General features: G+C 37.5%; 1 protein-coding gene and 1 long non-coding RNA gene across 5 annotated transcripts in view; one reads left to right on the forward strand and one right to left on the reverse strand.

Moving 5' to 3' along the window:
• LOC141775516 (uncharacterized) overlaps positions 1-1,622 on the reverse strand; it is a 27,197-nt gene extending 25,575 nt beyond the window's left edge. The window contains exon 1 of the long non-coding RNA XR_012595615.1: positions 1,487-1,622. This is a non-coding gene — a long non-coding RNA (uncharacterized LOC141775516). The remainder of the gene's footprint in view (positions 1-1,486) is intronic.
• LOC141775515 (fibroblast growth factor 18-like) overlaps positions 1-3,189 on the forward strand; it is a 305,178-nt gene extending 301,989 nt beyond the window's left edge. For all 4 annotated transcript variants that reach the window (XM_074648965.1, XM_074648964.1, XM_074648963.1 and 1 more), the window contains 2 exons: positions 1,273-1,379; positions 1,510-3,189. In XM_074648965.1, coding sequence (XP_074505066.1) covers positions 1,273-1,379; positions 1,510-1,782 — 380 coding nt within the window. In that variant the 3' untranslated portion in view covers positions 1,783-3,189. The remainder of the gene's footprint in view (positions 1-1,272; positions 1,380-1,509) is intronic.
• The last annotated feature ends 9,877 nt before the right edge of the window (positions 3,190-13,066 follow it).

Here is a 13,066-nt window from a genome sequence, read left to right on the forward strand (position 1 = left end):
CATCCTCCCTGTTGTCTCCTCTGGATTTAAAACAGCAGGCTTCCTCTCCCTCCCTCCCTCCCTCCATCCTCTAACACTCCCTCTGTCCATCCCCCACTCCCTCCTCCTCTCCACCTTTCTCCGCCTGTAATGATGTCTAACCCATTCTTAAACCACACGCAGAATCAATGGGCAGAAGAAAGCCAAGCCATAAAGCTGGAGTTCATATTTCTTGCATGTGCTCCAGCGGTGGCTCATATTGCACATCCCAGTCGATTCATAAACATGTCAGGTTGCTAACGCGCCACTTCAAGCCATAGATGCAAAAGCATGTCTGCTTATAGACAAATATCACTCCTAAGCTGAACAATCCACCCAAAACTGACCAACTATGGCGATGAGGTATTACACAGGGGAAAACCAAGAGCAGAGAGAGAAGAAATAAAGCAAAAGAAGGGGCGGGTGCATGAAGGTATAAACATGAAGCGAAAGAGCAGAAGGGAGACAAGAGGAGAGTTGGGGGAAGAGAGCGGAAGAGGGCAAGAGGGAGGGAGGTATTGATTTCTCTTGACCCCTTTGTTGACTAAGGTCATGTAGGAACCATTTTAGGGATTTATTTTTAAACAGGCACAAGCGCTCTCTGAAGATGTGTAGTTGGTGAAGCGGTATTGCCTGGAAGGATGAACATGCATGCACCTGCACACACACAAATACACAGAGGTGCACACGCACATGCACTCACCTTAAAACAACAGTATCGCAGACACTCAGTCTGAGTGTTCTCCCGCTCCTCTCGGCCCACCGTGCTCCGTCTACTCTTGGCTGTTATCTATTTTACGAGGCCCATTTGTGGTCAGCGGCCTCACATCCATGTGTGTGACCGGGCTTATCTGACAACCATCTGTCCAGCCACGGACATTTACATCGGCCTGTGATTTATCAGCGCGTTTAATAGCAACTATGAATCCTTAAACCGTGATTTAATGCGATTGCCTTATCTGGTTTTAAAATCTGATTTAATGGTGGCTGGTAATCCGTGCAATTAGTGTCACACTACTTGGCCGTGGGCTTGTTTGTTTAAGCATAAATGTTGTTCTTTGCTATGGCAAATGATCTCTCACAACATGAAACTAAGTGAGCTCCAAATCTGGGTTCCCTTTATCTTTCTTCCTTTAACATTTGCGTGATACAACCTAATAAACCTGTGACATCCTGCAAGCACAACATACTGTATTTATCTGCATTGCCTGCGGCTCTAATGTCTGTCTGTCCCTCTGTCTGTCCCTTCACAAGCCCAGCTCGTAGTGGAGGCCGATACCTTTGGTAGCCAGGTGAGAATCCGGGGCAAAGAAACCAATTTCTACCTGTGCATGAATCGCCGCGGCAAGCTGGTAGGAAAGGTAAGACTTCTTTCTTTTAGAGACGTTTATAAAAAATCTAATTATCTTACAGTTTCCTGACCGGCCTCTCTTTGTTTCTCCCAATGTGTGTGTGTGTGTGTGGGTACCTGTGGTTTCTTTGCTCTCTCAGAAGGCCAGTAATCGAAGCGATGACTGCGTCTTTGTGGAAAAGGTTCTGGAAAACCACTACACAGCTCTGATGTCGGCGCGCTACACAGGCTGGTATGTGGGCTTCACTAAAAGAGGCCGTCCTCGCCGTGGCCCGCACACGCTCCCCAACCAGCAGGATGTACACTTCATGAAACGCTTCCCGCCCGGGGAGCAGCCCGACCTCACCACCCCCTTTCGCTTCACCACCGTCAGCAAGCGGGGCAAGCGGGTGCGTGCTACCGGGCCCCGCTAGTAGTGGCTAACGCTAGCACCCACTGTCTTCTTGTCATCCAAAGCCTTGACTTGAGCCTGCCAATGGCTAACCCAGTCATCTCCTCTGTCGCACACGACTGAACAGCTCCCTTTGTTGGGACAAACATTGACCAGAAACTTGATGAATCATTCATGGGGTTAAGCTTTACGCCTACTAATTTGCCACTACAACCCCATAGTTAGTGATCATTCCTCTCAATTTTAGTTCCCTTACTGGGCCAACTGGACCATTACTAGTTCATCGCTGGAAGCTCTATGGACTGCTCTATGCTTCCCTTCATAGGCCAGAAATACTGACAGGGAACCTGAAGGGCAGCCAGAGTCCCAGGCTGTACGAAGGCCTCTTATTCCACAACCACAAAAACCACAAGGCCTTCGTGTCTCCTGTTCTGGACCAGCTGGACAATGTCAAGTATGGGATTACAACTGGACCATACAGAGAGAGAACAAGGGTGGGAAAGACTGACTGAACAAGAGAGTGGGTGCTTAGCCTACGAATAAAGGGAAAACAGGAAGGAGAGGACAGGAAAACGGCAAAGTGGACAAAGGGATTGAGTGATCTGCACAGATCAAATGGACCAATAATGGACATGTGACGCACTTATTTGTCTCACTGCTAAATTGGTGTGAACCTGTGAGACTGTCGGATGAATGGATGACAAAAGGATGAATGATCGAGTGAGTGACTTACTGAATAAACGCATGTTTGTAAGAACAAGAAGACGAGGAAATGTATGTAAGAGTGTGTGTGTGTTTGTTTGTGTGTGAGCGAGTGCACCAACAACCATGAGTGAAGCTGGATCACGAGGGACTCTGGAAAGGGACCATCCAGTCCCTGCATGAACCCGTGACAACTCACCGCAGGGACTGAAGCTTTAGGAACTGGAATGTATAAAAACCAAGCTGCACCAAAAACAGCCAGCCAATCACAGCAAACCAAACCGACGACCAACCAAAGACAACTGGAGACCTTCTTCATGACCACCACCCCCCCACCCCCCAGGACACTACACCCTCAGCTTATAGGTGCAGAGGATGACGAGCGCAGGGGCGAGCATGGCGGGGAGGGTGCCTTGTCTATTAGCATTGCTATAGAAACGACCCGGGGGATGATGCTCCCGTGCGATACCGTGGATACAGAATGCTGCTACCAGGACATTCAGTGGAACAAACCAAAGTCTCATGCATAAACACAGGAGAAAAAATATTAAAGGGAACAATTTATTGAAAGTTATATATATTATATATATAAAAGAAGACAGAAACCCTAAATAAGCAATCTTACTATGATGGTTATTATAATTATTACGATAAAATTATTTCATTTATTTATTTCAGCTCTGTGTGCAGCAGTCTTTCTCGACTCAGTAAACCTTACAGAAACATTTCTTGTGTCTCCCAGCCTCTTTAAGCTGCTTCTTCACATGCTCTCTTATCTGTCAAAGGGTATATTATAGAAAGGGATTCAAGTTCGCCGAGGCTCCAGATGTGGTCACTTGGCATTAATGCTCAATTAATTGATCGACAAAAAATGAATTGACATCTGTTTTGATGATTATTCATCGTTTAAGTCATGTATCAAGCAAAAAATCCCCAAATTTGCTTGCTCCAGCTACAGCAATATGAGGGTTTGATGGTTTTCTCTATTTTATATCACTCTAAATTGGACTGTTGGTTAAACGAAAGAAGCAATCTGAAGACATTTCCCTTGGCTAAAGAAATTGTGATATGCAGTAGGGTTGGGCTATATGAAGATATACGTATACCATGGTATACATTTGTCAGCCATCAGAGATTGTGCCTTAAAGTTTATACCAAGATATATATCATGGTATATATATATATATATATATATATATATATATATACATACAGTACCTTTAATCTGGTTGTATTAGACCATTGTTGGCAATATTGGGTTTGCATGACTTTTGCATCAATGTACCTTAACTTTTCAGGTTTTTAATTCACTGGATTAACCAAAAACAAACATTGCCCTCTTGTTAATTTATCCATAAACAACTTCTCACTTGAATTTACAAAACAATTACTGTATCAAGATTAGGGTTGTCAATCGGTTAAAATAGGTAATTTCTATTCATCGCAAATTAATCACACATTTATTAACTGTTCAAAATGTACCTTTAAGGGAGATTTGTCAAGTATTTAATAATCTTATCAACATGGGAGTGGGCAAATATGCTTGCTTTATGCAAATGTATGTATATATTTATTATTGGAAATCAATCACCAACTCAAGCCCAACAGGCAACAACAGCTGTTAGAGTGTCAGTGTGCTGACTTGACTATGACTTGCCCAAAACTGCATGTGATTATCATAAAGTGGGCATGTCTGTAAAGGGGAGACTTGTGGGTACCCATAGAACTCATTTTCTTTCACATGTCTTGAGGTCAGAGGTCAAGGGACCCCCTATTGAAAATGTCCATGACAGTTTTTCCTCGCCAAAATTTAGCGTACATTTGGAGCGTTATTTAACCTCCTTCCCGACAAGCTAGTATGACATGGTTGGTACCAATGGATTCTTTAGGTTTTTTAGTTTCATATGATGCCAGTATCTTCAAGTTGTGTGAATGCGTTAAAGAAATTAGTGGTGTTAAAACAAGTTTACGTGAACGCTTTATTGTTGCGTTAACTTTGACAGCCCTAATCACGATATATATCAATATTTTGATATAAAATTACATCTGCTGTGATAGATTTTATCCATATCGTCCACTCCTAATAGGCATTTTTCACTATTATTTTGGCATTTTTATAGATGACAGTAAAAAAAAAACTACATAATAACTAATAATCTGAGCAAGTATCAAGAGCCAATAGCAGACTGTCGTGCAATAGCAAGACTGCCATTGCAATACAATGAAATTCTGCATTTCCCACAGCAATTCATCTTACAAACTGGGAAAAGTTCCTCGACTACACCAGCACTTTAAAATCAAACCAGCAGGTTTGTAATTGAGACAAGGTGCAAGAACGTAAAGGCAGCAGAAGAACGGATTCTGACGTTTTTATAGTTTTTGTCAGTGTGGGTTGAAGTAGTCACTAACGCTCAAAACTCACACATTAAATTGCTTTATAAAATACAAATCCAAGATGGACCAGCCTCACTCGGGAACCATTTGAAACTGCTGAGCACCGACTGTTGTGCAAAAAGTCAACAGTGACCTCCACATTACGAAGTTTTGCGGTGAATATTCAACACGAAGGATCAGACAGAACAGTGGAGGGGAAACATGCAGTAGTGAGATAGAATTTCATAGCTGCTTCTCCTCTCATCTATCCTGCTCTTATCCCCCCATCCCTCCCCTTCCTTCCCTATCCTAGCGGGAGGTCACTGAAGAGATGTCGCTGCCAAATGACCCAATCATGCCGGCAGACACAAACAGCTGACTCAGGGGGAAAAAAGGGTTGTACCAGAGGATTCCTATTGCAAGGCAGCAGGAATCTGTGCTGGAGGGGGTGGTATAAGGGGGAGACAGTGGGGTGGGAGGGAAACAGGGTGTGGGGGTGGGATAAAGAAGAGCGAGTAGGGGGTGGCGGGGTGAGTTGTTCATTTCTGGAACGTTGCTCCAGTTCCACTCGGGAATGATGGAAATATTCCGCGTAGCCAAACCCAGAGTGGAAGGTGTATGGTAATCATGTCGGGGAAGGAATGCCAAATATGTGCGTGAGAACGGAGCTGTGACCTGAGAGCTGCAGGAATTATGGGCCAAAATCCCACAGACCCAGAGGAAGCACACACACCCATATCCAACTCATACACACATCATATACTAATGGTGCTCCACCAAGCATAAATCCATCCCACATAACTTATTCCCAGAATTTCAAGCATTCTACTATACTAAACTAGACCCAGAAATTTAGGAAACCAACTCCCCTCCTTCTCCTGGTTGAGAGAATACACACTGTACAATAACCAGACAGATGCATTACAGAGCTCAATAACACTAGCCAGATCTTTGCTATAAAGGCACCACTTTAAGCATCTTAAACACACATTCCTCCTTCACAGTTACGGTGTTTACAAGAGTGAATATGTGATCTACTGTAACAGGTTGTTTAGACTCCAAACTTGGCTACCAAACAGTTAGAGCCCAAGTCTCATAAACAGATTACACTGTGGGAGATAGCTGAGTTTATACTCCCACCTGGTGGCCATCCTTAATACACTGGCATCCAACAATAGTTTCACCAACATTTGTTTCTCGTTAAATGACTTCCAAGACAAAATTGTAAAAAAAAAAAGTAACAATTATGAACATGAACAGTTTCTGCACATTGCACATTACTGACATGTGTGTAGAATCAAATGAATGTGTAACACAAATGAAATGTGGTTACAAATTAAATATAGTTGACTTTAATATTGTGACGTCTTAGTGGATGCAAACTGGCCTTCAGTTATTTTACTTTTCACAACTTTTGACTATCAAAAAATGAGGAATTCTGCACACTGTCAATAATTTGAACTCACTTTATTAAAGTAACAAAAACAGTCTAAATTGACTTTACCTGATGAAGGTCTGAGGACTGAAACATTTTGAATAAAGTGAGTACAAGTGATTGATAGTGTGCAGGATTCTTTGGTCAAATGTGTATAAAGTAAAATAAAAGTAACTTAAGACCAATGTGTATCAACTTAGACAGTTATACAATGTCGAAGTCAACTTTCTTTCATTTGTGCCCACATATAGGCCTATTTTTATCTGTTACAAATGTATTTTCAAGAAATGGTGTGCCTATAGGCTACTACGTTTTATTGAACTAGAGCTGTGCCTGTTTGGAGTGGGATGATTGCTTGGCCCCTGGAAGTGCAGCTTGCAGCGTTGTCGAAAACCACTCATCACTCGTCGACTCCGGGGAAGTGAAGAAGAGTTTGGTTGTAACGTTAGTATATCCAGCATCCAGCAGCAAAAGTGAACTGCAGTCAATGAGTCACGGCCTGTAAAGGCCTGCTGCAGAATTGCACCATTTTCGACACTGCACATCCTTGGGTTCCCAGCAATACACCTGCCCAGAATGAAGTAGATCGGATGAGTTGACAGACATACATACGGAAATTACTTTTATAATTTTTTTACGTCATACTACGCTATGATTTTTAAAAACTTTTTTTTATGTACTTTGCTTTGACTTTTTATGACATTCATTTTAACATACTATATGACTTCTTTTTTTTTTTACATACTTTACTATGACTTTTTTATAACACTCATTTTAACATACTATATGACTTTTTATGACATATTACACTGATTTTTTTATGACTTTTTATGATATACTATACTATGACTTTTTATGATCTTTTTATGACATAATACTATGACTACTTATGACATATTATGCTATGACTTTTATGACATATACTATGTTTTTTATGACATACTATATGACTTTTCATATTTTTTATGATATACACGTACAAATAACACGTCTTCACACTTTCAAATTGCAGTGCAAGTGCAGTGCATACGCCAAAATCTGATGCGCGGACATCTCCAAACAAGTTTGTTGGTGAAACAAACTTTTCGTGATGAAATCACGGTATCAACGGTATTATTTTGGTTATTCCGTATTTGACATCACGTTACATCTACTCCTTCACAATAACTCAAGAAATAACTCAATATTTATCATATAAACTTTGTGGTAGCTTGTAGGTTACCAACCTTGGTAATGAAGTGATATTTTTCACCAGTTGTCCACGTTTGGTAAGATAATCCTTTATTATATGTTGATCTAAAGTGTTAGAGCAGCAGAAGGACCTGCAGTATCTCTCTTCCACACACAGCGGGTGAAGGAGCGTGTCACTGAAGACCTATTTAACAACGCACAGAGGGAAGCAGCGCCTTTTGTAGTCCATCTTTGGAACATTGTAGTTTCACCACGGTCAAACCTCCAAGTCTTTGAGGGCTCTCTCGCAGACATTTTTGAGCCTTTTATGAACACTTCCTGTAAGTCTGCATTCCTGCAGACTTTGCCTGAGGGAATTTCCCATAATTCATAGCATTGTGACGTTAAACACAAGGTTACCACACCTGGGGAAGCCCAGAGGCATAAAAAAAGGACGGCATATTTAAATGTATACAGAAACAATAACATTTAAAGGATTTATGGTATATTAAAAAAACACATGAAATCAGAGGAATGCAAGCATTAGACTATATTACACACCTGGTTTATTCATTAACCATTTCTTTTAATTTTGCTTAATGAAGTTTGACAAAAACAAGTAAATAGATTTTTTTTAAACCTTTAATCTTGTAGGGCAACAGCCTGGAAGACTTTCAAATAGGCAGTAAAAACACGAAATAAATGCCACAATTGCCATCTTCAAGGTAGTGTGATATGTCGCCACAAAGAGCTGTCCCTTTCAGATTTATACCACTTCAAGCCCTTGCAGCCTTTCACACTCAACCATTAACCAGGTGACATCTGTCAAGTCCCTGAGGGTTTGGGGTTTAAGGCCTTAGGGGGAACATTGGGGTTGGGCCGATGGTCCAGTGTATCTGACTTTTAATTTTTTTGACATACTATAGTATGACTTTTTTAGTTATAATATACTTTCACTTTTTCCGACATGCTATACTATGACTTTTTTTTGCATTTTTACGACATACTAAACTGACTTTTTCATGACTTTCTCGAAATAGTATACAATGACTTTTTTTTTATTTTTATGACAAACTACACTGACGTCTTAAATTTTTTTAGAAATACTATACACTGACTTTTTTCTACATAAAATACTGTGACTATGCCTTTTTTCAACTTATTTTCGACTTACTATATACTATGACTTTTTTTAATTTTTTGTGACTTTTTTGTGACTTTTTCCAAAATACAATTTAATGACTTTTTTTTTTTCGACATACCACGCTATTGCTTTTTATAACTCTTTTCGACATACTTTTTACGACATATAATACTATGACTTTTTTCGACATACTATGCTATGACTTTTTTCGACATACTATACTGTCACTTTTTTTTCACTTTTTACGACATGCTACAGCTTTTTTTTTTGCTTTTTTCAACATACTATACTTTGATGTTTTTCAACATACTATAATACAACTTTTTTATGACTTTTCCAACATCTCTTCGTATATTTGACTTCATCATTAGACATTAGACCTGAAAACAGACCGTGCCACATACTGTAAGGATCAAACCCACAACCTCCAGTATTCCAACCAGGTATCTACCCACTGAGCTATCTGACCAGATACACGGATGTAGTGTTTGTTATTGTATTTGACTTTTTCATTTGAAATCAACAAAAGTCATAGTATAGTATTTCAATATTTTTTTTAAAAAGCCATAGTATGCCGAAAAAATAAAAAAAAGTCTTAGTACAGTATGTCGAAAAAAAAAAAAAAGTAGTATAGTGTGTTGAGAAAAAAAAAGAAAGTCATAGTATAGCGTGTCGGAAAAAAAGTCATAGTATAGTATGTCGATGAAAATAAAAAAGTCTCAGTACAGTATGTTGAAAAAAAAAAAAACTCATGTCAAAAATTAAAAGAAAAGTCATAGTATAGTATGTCGAAAAAACTAAAAAAAGTCATGGTACGGTATGACAAAAAAAGTCGTAGTATAGTATGTCGAAAAAAAGTCATAGTATGTCCAAAAAAGGTCATACTATATTATGTCGAAAAAAATTAAAAAAAGTCAGAGAATACTATGTCAAAAACATAAAAAAAGTTATAGTAAAGTATGTCGAAAAAACTAAAAAAAGTCATAGTACAGTATGACAAAAAAAAGTCATAGTATAGTATGTCGAAAAAATAAAAGTCATAGTATAGCACGTAACTGTAATGTAACTTCTAAAATTCCGATTCCTGGAATCGGAATTAGCATTGGAAAAATAATTGGAATAACAATTGGAGTCAGAATCTGAATAGGAATCTGAATAAGAATTGGAACATTCTAGAACGTTGACGTAACTCAATCTATAGAATTGGAATCAGAATAAGAATTGGAATCAGAATTAAAAAAAAAAAAAATCGCAATAAGAATCAGAATCGTAACGTAACGCAGTCTAAAATTGAACATTCTAGAACGTTGACGCACGCATTCTAAAATTGAACATTTTAGAATTTTGACGTAACGCATTCTAAAATTGAACATTCTAGAACGTTGACGTAACGTAATCTAAAATTGAACATTCTAGAACGTTGCTGTAACATAATCTAAAATTGAACATTCTAGAACATTGATGTAACACAATCTAAAATTGAACATTTTAGAATTTTGACGTAACGCATTCTAAAATTGAACATTCTAGAACATTGACGTAACGTAATCTAAAATTGAACATTCTAGAACATTGACGTAACGTAATCTAAAATTGAACATTCTAGAACGTTGCTGTAACATAATCTAAAATTGAACATTCTAGAATGTTGATGTAACGCAATCTAAAATTGAACATTCTAGAACATTGACGAAACGCAATCTAAAATGTATCATTCTAGAACGTTGACGTAACGCAATCTAAAATTGAACATTCTAGAACGTTGACGTAACAATCTAAAATTGAACATTCTAGAACGTTGACGTAGCGTAATCTAAAATTGAACATTCTAGAACGTTGCTGTAACGTAATCTAAAATTGAACATTCTAGAACGTTGATGTAACGCAATCTAAAATTTATCATTCTAGAACGTTGAAGTAACGCAATCTAAAATTGAACATTCTAGAACGTTAACGAAACGCAATCTAAAATGTATCATTCTAGAACGTTGACGTAACGCAATCTAAAATTGAACATTCTAGAACGTTGATGAAACGCAATCTAAAATGTATCATTCTAGAACGTTGACGAAACGCAATCTAAAATGTATCATTCTAGAACGTTGACGTAATGCAATCTAAAATTTAACATTCTAGAACGTTGACGTAACAATCTGAAATTTAACAATCTAAAATTGAACATTCTAGAACGTTGACCTAACGCAATCTAAAATTTAACGTTCTAGAACGTTGACGTAACAAAATCTAAAATGTATCATTCTAGAACGTTGACGTAACGCAATCTAAAATTGAACATTCTAGAACGTTGACGCAACGCATTCTAAAATTGAACATTTTAGAATTTTGACGTAACGCATTCTAAAATTGAACATTCTAGAACGTTGACGCAACGCAATCTAAAATTGAACATTCTAGAACGTTGACGTAGCGTAATCTAAAATTGAACATTCTAGAACGTTGCTGTAACGTAATCTAAAATTGAACATTCTAGAACGTTGATGTAACGCAATCTAAAATTGAACATTCTAGAACGTTGAAGTAACGCAATCTAAAATTGAACATTCTAGAACGTTAGCGAAACGCAATCTAAAATGTATCATTCTAGAACGTTGACGTAACAATCTAAAATTTAACATTCTAGAACGTTGACCTAACGCAATCTAAAATTTAACGTTCTAGAACGTTGTCGTAACGAAATCTAAAATTGAACATTCTAGAACGTTGACGAAACGCAATCTAAAATTTATCATTCTAGAACGTTGAAGTAACGCAATCTAAAATTGAACATTCTAGAACGTTAACGAAACGCAATCTAAAATGTATCATTCTAGAACGTTGACGTAACGCAATCTAAAATTGAACATTCTAGAACGTTGACGTAACAATCTAAAATTTAACATTCTAGAACGTTGACCTAACGCAATCTAAAATTTAACGTTATAGAATGTTGTCGTAACGAAATCTAAAATTGAACATTCTAGAACGTTGACGAAACGCAATCTAAAATGTATCATTCTAGAAAGTTGACGTAACGCAATCTAAAATTGAACATTCTAGAACGTTGACGTAACAATCTAAAATTGAACATTCTAGAACGTTGAAGTAACACAATCTAAAATTGAACACTAGAACGTTGATGAAACGCAATCTAAAATGTATCATTCTAGAACGTTGACGTAACAATCTAAAATGTATCATTCTAGAACGTTGACGTAACGCAATCTAAAATTGAACATTCTAGAACGCTGACCTAACGCAATCCAAAATTGTACGTTCTAGAACGTCGTAACGAAATTTAAAATTGAATATTCTAGAACGTAACGCAATCTAAACATTCTAGAACGTTGACGCAACACATTCTAAAATTGAACATTTTAGAATTTTGACGTAACGCAATCTAAAATTGAACATTCTAGAACGTTGACGTAACAATCTAAAATTGAACATTCTAGAACGTTGACGAAACGCAATCTAAAATGTTACGTTCTAGAACGTTGTCGTAACGAAATCTAAAATTGAACATTCTAGAACATTGACGCAACGCATTCTAAAAATGAACATTTTAGAATTTTGACGTAACGCATTCTAAAATTGAACATTCTAGAACGTTGACGCAACGCAATCTAAAATTGAACATTCTAGAACGTTGACGTAGCGTAATCTAAAATTGAACATTCTAGAACGTTGCTGTAACGTAATCTAAAATTGAACATTCTAGAACGTTGATGTAACGCAATCTAAAATTGAACATTCTAGAACGTTGAAGTAACGCAATCTAAAATTGAACATTCTAGAACGTTAACGAAACGCAATCTAAAATGTATCATTTTAGAAAGTTGACGTAACGCAATCTAAAATTGAACATTCTAGAACGTTGACGTAACAATCTAAAATTTAACATTCTAGAACGTTGACCTAACGCAATCTAAAATTTAACGTTCTAGAACGTTGTCGTAACGAAATCTAAAATTGAACATTCTAGAACGTTGACGAAACGCAATCTAAAATTTATCATTCTAGAACGTTGACGCAACACATTCTAAAATTGAACATTTTAGAATTTTGACGTAACGCAATCTAAAATTGAACATTCTAGAACGTTGACGTAACAATCTAAAATTGAACATTCTAGAACGTTGACGAAACGCAATCTAAAATGTATCATTCTAGAACGTTGACGTAATGCAATCTAAAATTTAACATTCTAGAACGTTGACGTAACAATCTGAAATTTAACAATCTAAAATTGAACATTCTAGAACGTTGACCTAACGCAATCTAAAATTTTACGTTCTAGAACGTTGACGTAACAAAATCTAAAATGTATCATTCTAGAACGTTGACGTAACGCAATCTAAAATTGAACATTCTAGAACGTTGACGTAACAAAATCAAAAATGTATCATTCTAGAACGTTGACGTAACGCAATCTAAAATTGAACATTTTAGAACGTTGACATAACAATCTTAAATTGAACATTC

This window comes from Sebastes fasciatus, chromosome 10, assembly GCF_043250625.1.
Source record: "Sebastes fasciatus isolate fSebFas1 chromosome 10, fSebFas1.pri, whole genome shotgun sequence".
Lineage (NCBI taxonomy): Eukaryota > Metazoa > Chordata > Actinopteri > Perciformes > Sebastidae > Sebastes > Sebastes fasciatus.